This window comes from Nipponia nippon, unplaced genomic scaffold (genome assembly GCF_047370975.1).
Source record: "Nipponia nippon isolate SJK-2023a ecotype South Korea unplaced genomic scaffold, ASM4737097v1 scaffold_13, whole genome shotgun sequence".
Lineage (NCBI taxonomy): Eukaryota > Metazoa > Chordata > Aves > Pelecaniformes > Threskiornithidae > Nipponia > Nipponia nippon.
Window position 1 is genome coordinate 2,906,563 of NW_028262324.1, and position 18,028 is coordinate 2,924,590.

Genomic DNA, 18,028 nt, shown 5'->3' on the forward strand with positions numbered 1-18,028 from the left:
CTCAGCCACTACAGTTGCCATCCTACAGATAACTATAAACTGTTAATTAACGTGCATTCGGGCTAAGGACTGTGACTCTCATTTGCAAACTGATTTAAATGAGACAGCTGAAGCAATTATTGTCCTCTAATCTCTGTTCCTTCCCCTCCTGAAGGTTACACCTCTGTCTCAGACAAGGCTGCACAGAATGTGCATCTGTTGCTTAAGCACTGCCCTCTATAACTCAACATTTAAGCATTTAAACAAACCACTGCAGCCTTTAGCCTGCATTTATACATTAAGCTGTAAACTATAGCAGCTGATGATACAAACCCCAGACATCCATTCATACCATGGGACTTCAGCTTCTAGGAATGCAGCGGGGGAAACAGGCGCAGTGATAACCGTCATGGTCACCCCACTTAAACATACTTACAAACATAAGTCAAAGCCCTAAGCAGTGAATCAGAGTGAAATTGGTGGAAATGTCTTCTGGTTTGGCCTACTGTACTCTAAGATAATGATGTGAAATAGAGATTCCAGGATAATGGCATATCACATACACTGCCATTTCCAATTGTTTGCAATGGCTGGGAAATACTGAAATTATAATCCCAAAGTATCCACAATATTAATGTTGTGTTCTGCTGTGCACCAGCCAGTCCCAGTGGACCTCTGCGTGTCCATCTCCTTTGAGCCGTGCAACAGTGTCACTTCCCCGCTCCAGCAGTAGGCATAAGGAGGCTGAAAACACTGTGTTCTCTGCTCTCCTCCCCCTTGGACAAAGGTACCTCCACCCCACCTCAGAAACTGCTGGAGTGGAGCAGAACAGAAATATATGTGGAGACAACCAAGAACGCGTGATGTGGGAAACAAGACGCGACAGGAGGTTGTACTGGTGCAGGGATGCTGAACTGTGTGCAGAAAAACAGCCTAAGACCATCTTGGGCTACAGTACCCACCCTACCAGGTCTCTCAAGCATAAGTCTTGGCTTTCTAGAAAGATCACATCAGCTGGGGTGAGACAAAAAGAAAGTAATGTTCCACTGAGGGCATTACTCCACCTCTCCCCAAACCACTCTCCCTCAAAATCTCCCTGATCTCTTATTCAAATGGTTCAATAGTATCATGATTTGCAGAGATATGTTGCACTACTGTTTTTATTGTGGTACTGTGTTAGTTTGAACAAGGCAGTAGTGGCCTCTGACAGAGTCAGAACTGGTGAACAGAAGTCTTTTTATGTGAAAATAAGGAGAATTAGGACAACGCCCAACAAGGGTGTTGACTGAAGATATATCTTCAAAATTAATGAAAAGGAGGCAGCTGAAGCCTTGGAAGATCAGAAGTGTGCAGAAAGGTGCAAAACATACCAAAAATGAACCCTCCTGTCCCGAAGGACAGGCTTGTGCAGTCAATTTCAGGATTCAACTACTTCTTTAATTCGCCTTCAAACTTTACGTCTGAACCTTGGAGCTAAAAAAATTACAGAGGAAGGAACTTCCTTTCTGTGGCATCTCTGAAGTTCCAGCTCCTCACCAAAAATCAAGAAGTGTGGGGAAGCCACACAAGTGAAATGTTCTATATACTGACTTGTATAACTAAACTTTTTCCAACTCTCTCCTTGGATTCCGTTTCACCTTTTTTTTTCAGTTTTGCTTTGCTGGAACAGACTGGCTTTTCCTCGTCAACACAGGGGCAGCACCAGCAGTACATTCAAACCCCTGACATTTTCATTTCATCTCTGTCTTTTACACCCTTCGTGCTCAATGTGTGCTTGATTGCAGAACTCAGGCTTGCACTTACTGCTTTAAAAAGTACTTCTGCATAGTGTTGTGAAGAGTTAGTTTCAGCAGCTAACACATAACACTAGCAGACTAGGCAAGTGTGAAACAACCAGATGTCTGAGTGTTTGCACTTGCACTTGCTGAGATTCTAGCATAAGCACAACTGTTCAGACAACTGCCACTGAGTAATTCTGAGACATAACATAGCTTCTTTATTTACATTTTCATTACTCACTGAGAGCAATGGGAAGCTACTGACTGGCAATTCCTGAAGAGCCAAGATTTACATTCTACACCATATGTTCACATAGGACTACGGCAGGAAAACTCCCCAGCACAATCTCTTGCATCCAGCAGAGGTACTCCCGGAACGGAAAATTGTTAATGCCTCCCATCCCCATTGACTCTTGGTCTGTGCACAGAGATTGTCAATACTGCTCTGGTTATGCCTAACAGTCCCCCTGGAACTGAGCTACGAGCACCAATTCATCAAGCACTAACTGCTGAGGAGGTGTCAGCTGGTTGCCAGAAGACTGAATTAAAGAATTTAAATTTTTGTTGCACTTTGTCACAAAAAAAGATGTATAGCTTGTGTGACATCTTTTGCTCCGCTTCTTCTCCTAAAAGAAGGAAGGAATGAAGACAAGATATTTAGTTTCAGTTGCTGGCTCTGTTAGCTACTTCCCCTGCAACCTTTGGATAAAGTCATTTTGCCTTTCTGTGCCTCAGTTTCTCCATCTGCTAAATATTGGGTTTCTATTTTGAGATAATACAGCCAAAAAAGTGCTGCGTAAACACAGACTAGTATCTTTATTTTTAATGCACTTGAAAGCAAAATTTTCTTCTTCAAGTAAAATAGCCTGAGACTTTTCTTTCCACTGGATTAAGCTGCTTTTTGATACCATGCTGCCCCAGCAGCTCACCCAGAACCACATTAAAAGAGAACTGATGTCATGCAGCCTTGCCTCCTAACACACACCACCTGGACATAGCAACGGCTGCCACTGCAATTTAATTCTTGCTTGCCAATTGCAAATTTCAGTTCCTCTGGTTGTCTGCTGTAAAAATTTTGATTCATACTTTACTTTCCAAATATTGTGGCTTGTCTTGTGCAACTGCTTAAGAAAGATGCATTGGCCTCTATTGTGCAAAAGGATCTCTTATGACACATGCATATATACTGCATACACAGTATAACAGACAAAACCAATCAAGAGGCTGGCCATTCTTTCTAGCTTTCGTTTACGTCGAGAGGCATATTAAGCTGTTTTTAAATGGGGAAGGAAACAGAGGTAAGAGTGAAATTCCCAGATGTACCTTGCTGTTCATGGTGTTTATATTCTATACACAGAAAATGCTGATACTGCAAGGTGACAAGCACCTGCTAGAACAGCCTGAGGTTTCCCAGCTCCTCCTGGCTTCAGCACCCCTCAGGATAAAGATCAGAGCGATAGCAGAATCCTCAAAAAGTGCTCTACCAGACATAATGCAAACCAGAATATCATCCTAAGTAATCTTTCCTTTTCCCTTTTCCTCTGCTACTCAGTGTAACTGCAGAAAACTTCCAGCACCCCTCACCAACAAATCCATCCATAAAGCAAAGTTTCATCAGCTTGATCTGTTCACCGCGTCAGAATCAAGATGCATCTGAGTATATTAAATATTTAAAGAAAGAGAGGCTTAACCATTGAAAAGAGACGAAAACATGCATTTCTTCAGGGAATGTTTTGCTCACTGAGTAAAGAGTAAGAAAGCTTTGCCCCATTTGGCAAACATACAAAAACCCCAAACCCAACCAACAATGAAAACCAAAGCAAAGTAATAAAAACTGGGCACAATTTTTAATTTATAACAACAGGAACTGCCCGCAGCTGATTTTCAGAGAACCATCGTAGTTTGTGAATAGCGAAGAAGGACTATGTAATGATGTAGTATGTCTGCAATGACCTGTTCTAATTCCAGAAGTACTGATCTGTCCTTCTTCTTTACTTCTTCCATTCATCTAGAACCAATACTCTTTCCAATTGCATTTCGTTCAAAAGCCTTGACTATGCCTTGAATTTATTAGTCCATTTTTGTTTCTAAATGCTTTTTGCTCTTGCTCCCTATGATGGTTCTCTGAAAGAGAACTACTTACAAGTAATGCTCCCTAAGTGCAGTTACTCTGGAAAATACTACTAATAGTGCTGACAGAGATGGAGGAATGCACAGAAGTGAAAAAAACGTATGCAGTAAGATTATCTGTCCTTGTGCAATGGCTTTGCAATTCAGTGCAAGGGAAAGCAATGGTAAACCAAGAACGTGGGTGCAATGTGAAGGCCAGAGGACTGAATGCAGCAGAATTCTAGAAATTGAGTGATGGCAAAGCTGGAGGTCTGACTCACTAAAAAGCCCAGCAAAACAGATACTGCAACACTAAATACACTGGATTTTGTGTGACCTGTACCATTTAATAACTGAGTTAAAAACTCCAGTGGTACTTTTGTCTTGTATAAATAACTTAACTGGTAAATCTCACTTTTCAACTATTCTGCCCCCCAAAAAAATCATCTTTGGTCCTTATAGCCTGAAAATCATTATTTATTTACTGACAAGTTTTCAGAACATGTTCTCCACATGTGAACAAAACACTTGTGCCAACGCAACAAAGGAGCCACGCATTTGCCACAGGGATATTTTCACATGTAAAGTTTTAAGAGCCACCAAAGGAGCCAAACTCTGGGAAAAGTGTCTTCCCAATATCCATCTCTTTTTCCTGTTGAGGGATCATGCCTCTGACAACTGAATGCTCATAGCAAACACACTTCTGCAGCTCTCTTTGGAAATCTTCCCCCACTGTTCTTCCCTTATTCTGTGTCTTGTCAACACCCTCTCCTCACAAACAGCTGCTTCCCATCTGAGCTGATTTCTGAGCACAGTGTCGGTAACACAACAGAGATAGGACCACTAGCACCCAGAGGGATATGAGCTAAAAAATAATATGCAAGTGTCCAGTGATTACCATTTGAAGCCTTTCATTTTCCACAATAAAAAGGGAAGTAAGTAAAATAGAAATGAGTAAGTGGCACTTCATGTGAAGGACCAAAGTGCTTTCAGTCTACAATACCTCAGCTGACAACTGTTAGTAATGACACTCAGAATTAGGTAATTAACATCTAGTTCCTTTTCACACTGTCCTGAAGTAGTCCCCACCCATTCAAGCTGTATTTCCTTTCTGTCTCCTCCTCCACAGATGAAGAAAATAGAAGACCTCAAGTAATGACGACAGAATCAGTCACGACAAAAATCTAAGGAAGGCTGACAAAACATATTTCTAACCCTTCTGGCCTGGCACCCAGAACTTTCACGTAACACACGGCATCGGAAATAAACCCATCCGCACCAGCCACCAACACAGGAAAGCTGGCACTGGGTCTGGGTGTCAGCTCTGCCACAGGCATCACTGTTCTACCCGAGTCCTGTTTTAGCAAGATGTGCCACAGCCTGGGGTAGGACCTCGGGCTGTGCCTACACTAGTGAGCTAACAGCGCCAGGACATGGCCTGCGCCTTGCAATTCTGTTAGAAAACTGTTAGAATATTTCCTGGCACCCTTCGGCCCGGGCCTACTAGAATTCTCCTAAACAATTCTCAGGCATGGTGCCAGAGTTAGGACAGGCCAAGGACCATTCCCAGTAGGCAGTCTGAATGAAGCCATCCTACTTTGAGACTCAACAAGACAAGACCAGATCATGCCAGTTGGCCTCAGGGCCAGAAAATAAAGCCTAGCACTGTTCTGTTTACTACATTTGTAGCCTAAGTCTCTTCCTTAATACAGGGCATTAACCACTGATCAGATCTAACAAGACAGATAAACTTTTGCTTCCATGCCTTCTCCTCTGTGACATACATATTAAATAGCACACAGCCTACTCGTATATACCTACACTAGGCTTGTCCATTGTTCCCGCTACGACCTGGATTCTGTTTAAGAATCAGGTTTCAGGGTCCAAAACGTTTTACCAGGTCAAAAGTTTTACAACCTTCTGTTATTGCCCCTTCAAACAAAATTAAAGGGGCTTCTCTAGCCACCTAGTGATGAGGTTAACAGCAAACGGCTCCCTGTGAGGTGATGAATTCAAAGCAGTTGTAAGATTAGACAGAAAGTCCCATGGGACCAGAGACTTTGCTGGGTAGCTAAAACCCGCCCACCCATCTGAGATAAGAACTCACTAAAATGCAAATTCTTATCAGAAGTCTGTCCCCAAAGCAGGGCCCTCCACCAGTGACACACAACACTTTGAATATCAGGGAACTCCTCTCATTGTCAGCTTCCTCAGCCTCCAAAATAATCCCCAAATGCAACCTTTTATGTTTTCCTCTCTTTCCTGACATGTATTTCCCTCATGTATCCCATGGCGGGTTGTTCCAAGTTACTCAAACTACAGTAGGATGCCAGAAGCATGAGCAGGCAGAACTTTCAAGACAAAAGTGTTATCATTGATGTGATTTACTGTAGATAAGAAAATGTATAAGATGTGGATGATGTTGTTAGGCTTTTTTAAATCTAAGCCCATTCTGTCATGTACAAAGGTAGTTAACATCTGACAGCCATCCAGTAAAATAAGTCTCACAGGTTCAAAGCTGTTTCTTAATAAATTGCTCATATCACAAAGACAAGCACCACTCCTTAGTGCAACCTCAGCAGCCACCGTCGCCAGTTGCAAAGGACTGTGCTAGCCTCTGTCTTTAAAAGTGGTCCACTCAGGGAAGGGGTGAGCAGTCTGACTTTTCAGCAATCAATATTTGCTCCTTCTGACACATTAGGGCAAGACACATTAGCAGAAAGAACGTGAGTTTGGTGTCACTGGTAGTGACACTGGTTCACAATTAGACCAGCAGCCTGCTTTGGGCAAGTCAAACTCCTAGCCCAATCACATCAACTTTCACACCCAAAATGTACAGCCAAGCAGTTCCTAATATATATGCTTGAAGGAGCCCTGAAAATGTTGGCCCTAACTCTTAGACAGTAGCAACCAAACAACTGACAAATCTGCAGGGAATATATAATCAGCACCCTGCACATTAGATTGTTTGCTCCTTTTTTTTTAAAACAAAACAAAACTGAAAGTGTATTACTGGGCCAAGTAAATGACGACAGGTCTACAAAGATTTTTAATGACTAAAAGACAGTGCTTCTTAGGAAGGAAAAAAGTGCCCTCATTTTATATAAGCTAACTGCTTTGGGAACCAACAAATTAACCTGTTGTCACAAGAACTGACCACAAGCAAAACCAGAAGTACAAAATGAAAGTCACGTTGAGAATGGTCACAAAATTTACTCCATGAGTCACGAGATATGAGATAAGTTGCAGCAAGGTATTATTTGTAGGGCTGAATGCTTCCATAAAAATAATTATAGCAAGGGCAATAGCAGTGAGATTGACCCAATATCCTTACATGAACATAAACGTTCCTTTAACTCAGTTCCACAGTCCCATCATCTCAGTAACCACCCTAATCTTTAAATAATCAAGGTGTAGAAATTTATTGCCTTCTCTGCAACTCAAAGATATATGACATAAAATTGCAGCTCTTCCCAGAACTGTAGGAAGTCACATTGCCAGCCAGTTTGTGACAAGTTCTTGTGCTGACAAGCACTGGGTGAAAAAGCAGGGGGGCTTTCATACACAAGCATCGTGATGCCCAGAATGGTCAATACCTGTCTTTCTGTCACTGGGGTTCAAGGGATCTATCAGAGCTCCCATTCAGCTTTGGGCAATCACTATCTCATGGCTTGACATATGGCTATCAGCTGTGTAAGCAATGAGTTATTCTTCTAAGGAGGAGGGCTCATTAGGATGAGTGAAGGAACTGTTTTCTCACCACAGAGCTGTTTTCTCTTACTCTGGTCTTGAGATCTGCAGTTCAAAGGGAGCCAAGGCCTCTTCAGATGAGTGGCTTCTACAGAAGGGTGAAGGAGAGTGTATATGCAGGAGTCAAACATTTTAGTCCAGATAACTACCCTGAGGTTCTCTCCCAGTACAGATCTACTGCAGTTCTGAATGTCTGCTACAGCTTGACTCAATCATGTGTGCAGAAGGCAGCGTTAAAGCTTTAATCAGGCTTGGCTAGGCAATCAAGCAGGAATCTTCATCCGCAGTAATATTTAAATTCAAGACTTTGCTCAGGTCTTAGGCACGCTTCTGGTGCGACCCCCAGTCCAACCCTCGGTTTGTGATCCAGCAGGGAAAAGTAGTAAAAGGTAGCATTCAGTCTCTGTATGAGAGATGGCTTTGCATGAATTGCATTGCTCCACAATGAAGTCTCTGTAGCTGATTGAGAAATGACATTGTTGCATATTTCAAATCTTTTTCTTGTCTCTAGCTGTTAAAGGCTGAGAATGCTGCAGTCATTCCCACTGCTAAATGGGAACTCTTCAAAATAGATAAGAAACATGATAAGATAGTGATGCTTCCAGTCCACCCTTCAAAGAGGCAGGACTGGGTGCTTCAACACAAGTTGAAAACAGAATGCAAAATATTGAGACAGAAACGGAGACAAAAAGGGGGGCAGGGGAGGAATGGATTGAAGCCACCCTAACAGAGGAGGAAATAGCAGCTACCCTATGTCACAAGTCCAACCCTACAAGCCTACTTTTTACGTCCTTAATTCAAACAGCCTTCATGCACTCTGAAACAGCATCACCTTTGATTGCACTAATCAAGGGATCATCTGTCAATTCAGAGCATTTAATGGAAATACTGCTGTGTAAATATGGATTAAGTATCCCACCACAATACAAAGACAATGGTAATAAGCAGCAGCATTAGTGAACTACACATGCTTTCATGTCATCTAAAGCACAAAACAAAAGGCCCTGGCTGAAAAACGACTGCAAAGAAACCTTGCCACATAGCCCAAGAAACTGGGAGATACAACCATTCAAGACAATTTCAAAGATTTGATCCACAAAAAAGATTTCTGCAATCATGGCAATTGCTATTTGCAAATGAAAAAAAAAAAGAAAAAAATCTTCACAAACTAGATTAGTTCACAGAATATATTTCTATTTCCTAATTTCAAGAGCATCTCAAAAAAAGCAGATAAAGTGCAGGAGATTTGAAAGTCTTAGCCACAGGAAAGGCCTGGTCCAACAAGACCTGAGAGATCAAATAAGGTTTCTGCAAAGCTTTCTCATTAAATCCCTATTTTGTGCAAGAAAACTGATGGCAGTCTTTGCAGATAATGAAGGCCTAAGGGATAAGCAGATATATGTGGGTCAGCAGTACTCTCTCTGGTGGTGACCAGTATAGACTGCCATTGCACAGTGATTTCAAGCATCACCAAAGTCAAACTTACATTACCATTTACATCCTAAAACACATTACAACTGAGCAAGGCCTTTACCAAGAAAGCACCCATTGCAGGCTGAGAATCCATTTGAGGCGGGAAACAATAACAACGGAAAAGGGATTCTACAGCTGGAAGGGAAATTCACACATAGTCCCTTATATTTTCTTGCAAGTCCCTAAAGGAAACAATAGGCAGGCAACAGAAATAAGTAATTTCTCAAAAGCTTCATCTGTCACAGACTCATCTGGATGCCTGCAGGCAGACACTGCACTTGGGAGACCCTGCTTTTTCAAGCCTCAGATACCGTCTCGGAGTGGGATGCCTCTGGGACTGCCAGGATCTGAACACAGGAAAGCCGGCTTGAAAACACATCACTCTCTTCCCCTTAAAGAGGGTTCTGTGTTGCCCTTCCAGGGTACATCCCAGAAGTCTAAATATTAGACTGCTCCCATAAATCCTCTATGCAGACACCTAGTCACGGTCACTGGTATGAGCAACGAGCTGTCCTCAAATACAGGTACAAACTCAGATAAACCTTTCTTAAGGCTCCTGTGCTACGATAATACTCTGGTATAACGTACAAAAAAAGTTAAGTAATCCATTCCCTCACTCAGTACTGCTAAAGCCTTGGGAGTGTCTTGTGCCTGCGTTTTGGGTACTGGAGTTCAAGCACAGGAATTATCAGAGGTAAAATTAAATAGGTTTAGAGAAAAAAGTTAAGTAATTTGACAATTTAGTCTAGTCTGAAACAAAATGTGAAAACATCTATGAAATACTTGAAGGACTGATGCAAAGAAAAAGAGATCACCTCTGTGCTCACTGCAGAAAAAGGAGATGAGGTATGATGTTAGGCATTAGGGAGACATTTTTGATAATAAGGATATCTAAAGACCAGGAGAAACCATCACAAATTACCCCTCTTTCAGATCAGAACATGATGGGGTGGTTTGTCAAGATCCTCTCCAAGACTATCTTCCATGATTCTGTGATGTGATGTAATACTGTAGAACCACATTTCCTACCCCCGCAAAGGAGTACTCCTGCCTATGGCACAAACACTGTGTGACCTGGGAAGTGGAAAATTGGCAAAGCTTTCAAACTTTTTCTCTTCCTGTATTTAGGGACAAACAAGCTCCCGTAATGGGTATCAGTCTGCTTCCCACAAAAATCAGCCAAAAATTGTGTAAAATCAAACATGCATTCAGCTATGTGAGGCGCAACTTACTCAAATAATCTCTGCTATCTGTGATGCATGTTAAACTTTTTGATCCGCATGCCCTTTCCTACCAAAGCCTGGGGTCTCTGTCCCTCCCACAATGTGACTGCAAGTGAGTTTTGTGGCAGAGGCACCAGTGTGGCGCTGGGAGAGCAGAGGGCAGCCAACCTCTCCCTCCCCCCAGAGATCATGACACATTCAGGCAACAACTGGCATCCCTGAAGTGAGAGGGAGGGCCAAATGGCAAAAGGGCTGATTGATGATATCGCTGCAGTTGAGACGAGGGAGAGATGCAGAGCCAGAGGCAGGTCAAACACCTCACTCTGAAGGATGTAAGGAGACCCAAGTAGGGCTGAGATAAAGGCTAACAAAGGTCAGATGCACACCAAGCTGGAATGAGCTAAGGGAAGCAAAGAGAAAGGAGTTTTAGTTCTCACCTGTGTCGCAGTAAGCTGGTGAAACTACATAGGGGATTTATTGATATTTTCGCATTGTGGAGATTCTGTGAGACTGCAAAAAGAACTAAACAGTTTCGTTCATATGAAAAATCTGCTGTACTCCTAGATATCTTTGACGTGAAAAGCCTCGCTGCAAAAGGCATGGGCTGGTCACACAATTTTCCAAGAGAAAAATTAAGCTCAAACATGCATCTCAGAGCAGAAGAGAACCTGGGAATTCTGTATCCTCCATCCCTGCTCTTAGACCCGTGGCTGGTAAGCTGGGCTCTGCAGACCACAGGCTCAGATGAATAAATATTTTCAGAGATTTCTCTTTGCTTTTTTTTGCTTTTCTGTTTTTCACTTCTGCTTCACTTTCTACATTCAGACTGTTTTCTTCACATTCTCTCTTTGTATCCAGAGCAAAAGAACGTTTTAATCTGTTTGCATTTCAGCCTTTAGCAGCTAATTTTGCACTACGCTTAGTCTGAATAGAAAACTCTACTAACAGAATTGCCAGCCCCAAATATTCAAGAGTCATAACAGAAGCCCCTAAAAACTCATGAGCATTTATGTTTTGCTGATGTTATATCTTCAAACTTTGCTTTACAACCAGAAGGGCTACAAATGTGCCATTTAAAATGAAAGCTGTGATCTTCCTCAATGTCAGGAACTGGGCTTTTAAGAGAAATGTCCCACATTGTTAAGACTCAACAGTAGAAAATCTTGATCATTCGCAATCGTAACAACTGGCTATAGGTGAGTGCATGTGACTAATTGACCGGAACAACAGAACAGCAAAGCCAATTTAGATTACTTCCAAACAAATTTCCTTTTCCATCTCCTTCCTCTCCCCAATTGCTCTTTTAGCTGTCTCATAATAAAGGAGCAACATTACCCAAACCATATGGTTCACCTTCCAGAATCAGAGTTTATCTGTACCTACTGAGGATGAAACAAGCAAAGAGCAGGGTAGGACAGGAAACCACACCTCGCAGCTGAGACAAATGGTCTGGTTGCTGCTCTATCTGAGCACCAGAGCCCTAATCCTGGATGCAAACAAGATTGTGAAATATGAAAAGAAAAAAAAAGGCCTGTGATGCTTATCATATTTCAGGATGGGTGGAGTGCAAAATCCAGAGATACGAGATCAATTACAACAGCAAGCAAGAAAAAGGAGCATAACATAAATATTTTGAGTCTGTAGGATGTGGGTTAATTTATCTGATGGCACGTGCCCTGATGTAACATATTTATACAATTGATAAGATGTCTTCATATAAAAATCAAGGATGGCATAATATTAAAACCTAAAAATAGTCCTGGTACAACTACTTATCCAACTTGTTACCTGTCTGATAAGGACAGTTCAACTTTCATACTGTTTTCATCCCTGCACAGAACACATAGCAATTGCTCAAGCTAAAAGCACATCCTGTCATTCTGACATTAAAATTTACAAGTTAGTGGTTTGTCTTTGGAAAGATGAAAGAGCTGCATTTATATACACTGTGGAGAACAATTTGGCTTTATATACTTGCAATCACCTGACTAAGTTGTGGGAGCTGCATATGCAGGTTAGAGCTAAGTGTTCAGAGAAATTAAAGGATGGCAAAAAAACCCCATGTATGCAACAAAATACCTACCTTTGCAGTCTAGTGTATTGGATAATTACTGTTACTACACTTTCACATGTAATTCATATGATTATATCTACAAACTGGTAAATCAAACCTTTAAATACTGACATCTAACTGTTGTGTACCCACTATTCAATCTATTTTTGGAGTGATGGTCAGTGAGTATGTCTGAAATTGCTCAGGGCTCCTGTGTCTCCTTACTTGAAAGCTGGTCTTTACTGCAATATTAATATCACAGATTTGACTGGGATTCTGTGGAATGACCACATGGCGTGCAAACAAACCACAACCTTTCTTTTCTCAATTAATTGTTTGTGACTTCTCCATACAGATTGACAACACAGGGCAAGAACAGATACCTAGAGAACAGGTAAGCTTCAGGGCTGCAGCATGTAGACATTGCACCTCAGTACCCAGACTCTGCTGTCAGCCACATATTCATGTGTAACACTGCATGCCAGCAGCCAGATGCTTTGACATTTACCTGACCAGTCACTCAAACTAAATTATCACCTGGTTTAATTTTGTCACATAGATAAGAGATATTTACAAGATCACATATAAAATGTAAACATTTCTGCATATGTTGCAGAGTTAAAAGAGGCCAAAGGCAGGCAAAGGATTAATTGAATCTTGAAGTCTGGAGATGGAAAATCCTTATGGTTTATGATCTCACCAGAGACTTACAACAGAATTATCTGCCTTTACCTCTTTGAAGTTTATCTTACTCCATCAGTAACTTTTAGTAAAGTTCCGTTACCTTCTGACAATTTTCCACTTGGCTTCTATTTGATCAGTAGTTCTTTAATGACATTGGCAGCAGTACGTTTTCATCCATTCCCTGTAGTTCTCCCTGCTGCTTAAAAGGTTTGGCTGTGTAATGAGCCTTTATTAGTAAAGTTATTAACATATCTGCATAACTGCAGTATTATCTATTAATATTCCTGATTTGCACAGCATTTCTTCAAGGAGGATTCCATATTTTGCAACATCACACCTGCCTAACAAAATGGCAGATAAGACAGGACACAATACAGCATATGCATATTAATAATTAAATCAATAACTTCAGATCGTCGGCTGTAAGCTGGTAGAAAAGAGTTTGCCCTCTCTCATCATGGTAACTCCTCATTTTGAGGCTTAATCTAGGGAAAGTAAGACTGTCAAAATCATGATATGAGTATCATATCTGTATTGTATTACCATTTCATACAAAATCCAGGGTCCGTTTAAAAGAAAAAAAAAAAAAAGCTATGTGCCTTGGAACTGATCATCTCATCTCATGAGATCTGGAACAAACCACAGAGAAAAGCTACTGGGTTTCATTCTCTCCACAGTTCTGATACGTAATACTGTAACGCGACCTATCAACAGGATTACCAGAAACTAAACAGGAACAAAACTGACTAGGGACACCTTCTTGTGTCCAAAATTCAATGGAATAAAAACATTACAAACAACATACACAGTGAAAAATTAACTGTATGTATTAAACCTAACAGACTGAATAGTCTGATTTAGCTGTAGCGGCATAGGACATCTAAGTTAAATTTGCAGATGTAACTCCTTTTGTCAAAATTACTTGAGTGTCGTGGTTTAACCAGCACACTTGAGGTATGAAGTATAACCAATTCTAGAGACTAAATTTTATTTAAATAGGTAAACATCTAGGGCATTTTTATTAAATGACTACAAAACTCATAGCAAAATGTTCTTCACGGTGACTAACAATTTTTATTGTGAGACGAGAGAACTCCATATTCTGTAACTTTAATGATACCCACTTTATTAATCTATGGAAGCAAAAAAAGGACCACAATCTTTTAGGCAAAGCAAATAAGGATTGAGTTCTTATGTTTATAGTGGAGCTACTTTCCCTGCAGCTTAGCAGGAAAATGTTTCTAAGCATACAAAAAAGAAAAGAAAAAGGAAACCTTTCCTTTAACATGGTCACACATTAGTCTTCTAAAAAGGACAAAAATACTCCTAATAAATCAAAGTTACTTTGATTTATTTGCAAATCCATAGTATTAAATACTTAAGAGATTCTTTTACATTACCAGGGAACACAGGAAGCTGCTGCTAGCAAGCAACCTCAGTGCTGTGAATAAACCCATAGAATTTAGTTGTTTGCTTTTTAAAACATTGTTTATTGAGAATACTTAATGAGGACTAGGGCTTCCATTGCAAATATTTAACAAAGAGCACAAATTCCCTCCCCTAACCTTTTTCTAAAGCACATCCTACTTAGGGAAAACTCACTCTGATGATAGAAAGAGATGAGATTTAGCCTTCCTTTATTTATCAAAGCTATTAAAGTTTCTTAAGCAAAGGAACCTGTACCCTGCAAATCTCTCATCTCATGTTTGACAGGAACAAGTTTCCATAAGATCTGGGAACTGCAGATTTCTTTTCTCCACTACAGCCAAAATCGTTTCTGCAATGTACTGAAGTATAATCAATTTCAGTACTATTCACACTATTAAAAAAAAACAAACAAACAAACCCTAACATCACCCAACCACATTTGATGGTTAACTAGGTGCATTACCCAAGAAAGTGTAATAGTTTACATTTATTTTGCACTGGGTAAGTGCTACTCGCACAGAACATGAGATGGTAAGAAAGAGACCCATGGGGCAGGAGCAGCAGCTCCTATGCAGTAATGCCAAGAGCACTCAGAAAAACAAACTAATGGGAGTAAAGTGGACTTTATTTGTGAGGCCCAAGTAGATTTGAGAATACAGGGTCCCAGTGCTACAGCATTATTTTTATTAGTGTCATAAGGCAAAACTTTTGCCCTATAACTGCCTGTAATTCCCGTAACTATATAGATGATATTATCCTTGCATGTCATGTCAGCTGTCCAATGTGGGAGGCAGGGCAGAATTCTTTCCTTTGTGATATCTTGGTAGAAGGTATTAAGTTATGGCCATCCACCAAGTTTATGCAGAAAATATTTCTCAGTCCAAATTTTACTTTTAAAAATTTTATCCCACTACTGCTCTTTTTACCCTCACATACTGCAGTAGATCCTCATTCTCCTTCCCTTGGTGCTAACACCATTCAAGTATCCGAATGCAGTTGTATAGAGATTCAGCCCACAAGAACTAGGTCAATGACTGAAGAAACTGCCATTATTTAGGACAGCACACGAACATTCAACACATGCTTAAAGTTACACCTGTGTGTGAATGCTGTTCTAAACCAAGACCTAGAGATAGGAAAGATCCTATCCCTTCGCACTTTATTCAGACATAATTACCAAAACACAAACTCCATACAGGGTTAAAGCTACACTATCAGAATCAACCCCCCAAGATAATACTACAGCCAATCTACACCTAGTAGCTAGTAACAAAGTGACCGTGAAGGGCTCTGCCTGACTGCAGTGCCATCCTGAGACCACAGCCAAGTGTACTCTGTCAGTACCTTCTCCTCCCATTACCCCAGGCATATTACTCACTACTGCTCTCATGAAAACGGCCAAGTTAATGAATATAAATAAATATTTGTTTTAGTTTTTAATATATGAAAATCTCATTAGTTAACACTGTGAATGCATTTAGCTGTAAGAACTGAAGCTAAAAATACATGCAGCTTGAATCTGCATTCCAGCCTGCAGCTGACAAAATCTCAAATTCAGTACTTGGGACAGAGGAGTTTTCTGAGTTTTTTTGTTTTGTTTTGTTTTGTTTTGTTTTGTCTGTAGGGTGGGGCCCTTCTGCAACTTGCAGCTTTTTTTAAGAATCTCCTCACACTGAGACAGAATCCCAGCTCTACAGGAAGCTAACTGGCACTTCAGTCAGACGCTTTCTGAAATTAAAGACTCTGAGTTCAACTATTTGAGAGAGAAAAGGAGGATTTAAGTAGAGACGGGTTCATAAAGCAACCACATCCTTTTCATTTGTCTTTTATGCTAGACAGTTTGCCACTTGGGTGAATCTGAAAAACACTGAAGACAAACTGATTTTAAAAAACAAACAAACAAAAACCTTGCCAGAAAGACAAGTCAAAAAGAGTCCAGGGTCTAAGCCCATTTAGATGAAATCAGGGTTTAGTACTTATCTAGCAAAACACCAGAAAGAATTTCTGCCCTGTCCAATCTTTTAGAAATCTCTACAGAGACTTCCCTTGCTTTGATTCTTGATCTCTGTGTGATCAAACAGTTTATTCTTCTTCTTTTTTATGGCATATCTGTTATCTAGTAACTTTTACTGCAGGCTCTCCTAGTTATTTGCAGGAGTGTGGTGGTATGCTGATGAATTCCACATCTAGAGCCTATATAGGAAAAAGAAAATATCCAGATGGAGTTTTACTTCTGAACTAGTCCGTGGACAATTTCAGAGGGCGGCTATAATCGTCTCCACATGCACAGACACACCCGGCCCAATCACATATTTATGTTTACCATTAAAGCACAACATATATAATATTTATTTATAAATAACGGGCAGTAAGGGCAGAGTTTCCAAGTGGGTCTAACAGCAACTTGTGAACAACAACAAAAGGGCTGAGGCACTCTGAGAAGCAGACTCGTTTCTGGATCCGTCCCTGTCACCGCCCAGCGAGGCAGAAGCACCCGCCTCCTTCCCCGGCCGGGCACCGCCGGGACGCAGCCAGACCCGGCACCCCCACTGGCCGCCGGCTGGGCTTCTCCTCACCGGAGGAGAAAAAGCGGTTGCCGGCGGCCCCGCTCTGCCCGGAGCGGACCCGCGCCGGCCCCTCGCACATCCATCCGGCCCCTCGGCCTCCGGAGCAGAAGGAACTCCCCCTCGCCGGAGCGGGCCTGGCCCCCGGCACTTCCCACAAGTTCTGCCCAGCGCTGCCGCGGCGCCGGGACGCGCTCGCAGTCCCCGGCCCGCCCGGGGAGGAGCCGCTCCGCGCCGCGCCGGGCCCGGCCGTCCGCCCAGCCCCCGCGGTGCACTGAGGGGGCTTCCCCGGCCCGCGGCGCCGCTCACCGACTGCAGGAAGTGGAGGGTCCCCACGTAGTCCCGCTCGGTGCTGAGGATCTCGTTGAGGACGCAGAGGCGGAGGCGTAGCTGGCGGTCCATGTCCTTGGGGCAGCCGGCGGGCTCGGCGGCGCTGGGGGCGCCGGGTGGCGGCGGCGGCGCCTCCATGCTGGCGGCCGCAGGGCGAGGCGTTCCGCTTCCCCGCCGCTCTCCTCCGCCGCCTCAGGAGCCCCCCATGGCCGCGCGATGCCCGGCGCGGCTGGGCAACGGCACCTCCTGCCGCCCCCTCGGCCCTGCCTCGCCCGCGGGTGGAGACGCTACAGGGGCCGGTCGCTGAGGGGAGCCCGGCTGCGGGACATGCCGGGGTAGCGGCGCGGCGAGCGCTCAGCGGCGAGGCAGCGTTGAATGGAGAGAGAAGGGAAGCCCCGGCGGCGGGGGGGGGGGGAGCGAGAGGCGGGCGGGGAGGGCGGGACGGGGAGGGCGAAGGCGGTGGAGCCCGGCCCCTGGGGGCCTGGCCGGGCCGGCGGCGGGCAGCGGCCGGGCGGGGCAGCGAGGTGAGGGCGCGGGCGGCCGGGCGGGGGGGTCAGGCGGCGGGAGGACGGCCTCACCGCCACCCCCGGACTCCCGCACACCTACACACACACCCGCAGCCCCACACACCACGCACACACACACTTCACACCTGCC

At 43.0% G+C, this 18,028-nt stretch overlaps 1 protein-coding gene across 3 annotated transcripts in view; it reads right to left on the minus strand.

Moving 5' to 3' along the window:
• Positions 1 to 17,758, minus strand: part of PREX1 (phosphatidylinositol-3,4,5-trisphosphate dependent Rac exchange factor 1) — a 172,686-nt gene extending 154,928 nt beyond the window's left edge. For all 3 annotated transcript variants that reach the window (XM_087749782.1, XM_087749781.1, XM_087749780.1), the window contains exon 1: positions 17,351 to 17,758. In XM_087749782.1, the coding sequence (XP_087605908.1) occupies positions 17,351 to 17,509 (159 nt within the window). In that variant the 5' untranslated portion in view covers positions 17,510 to 17,758. The remainder of the gene's footprint in view (positions 1 to 17,350) is intronic.
• Positions 17,759 to 18,028: the final 270 nt, after the last annotated feature.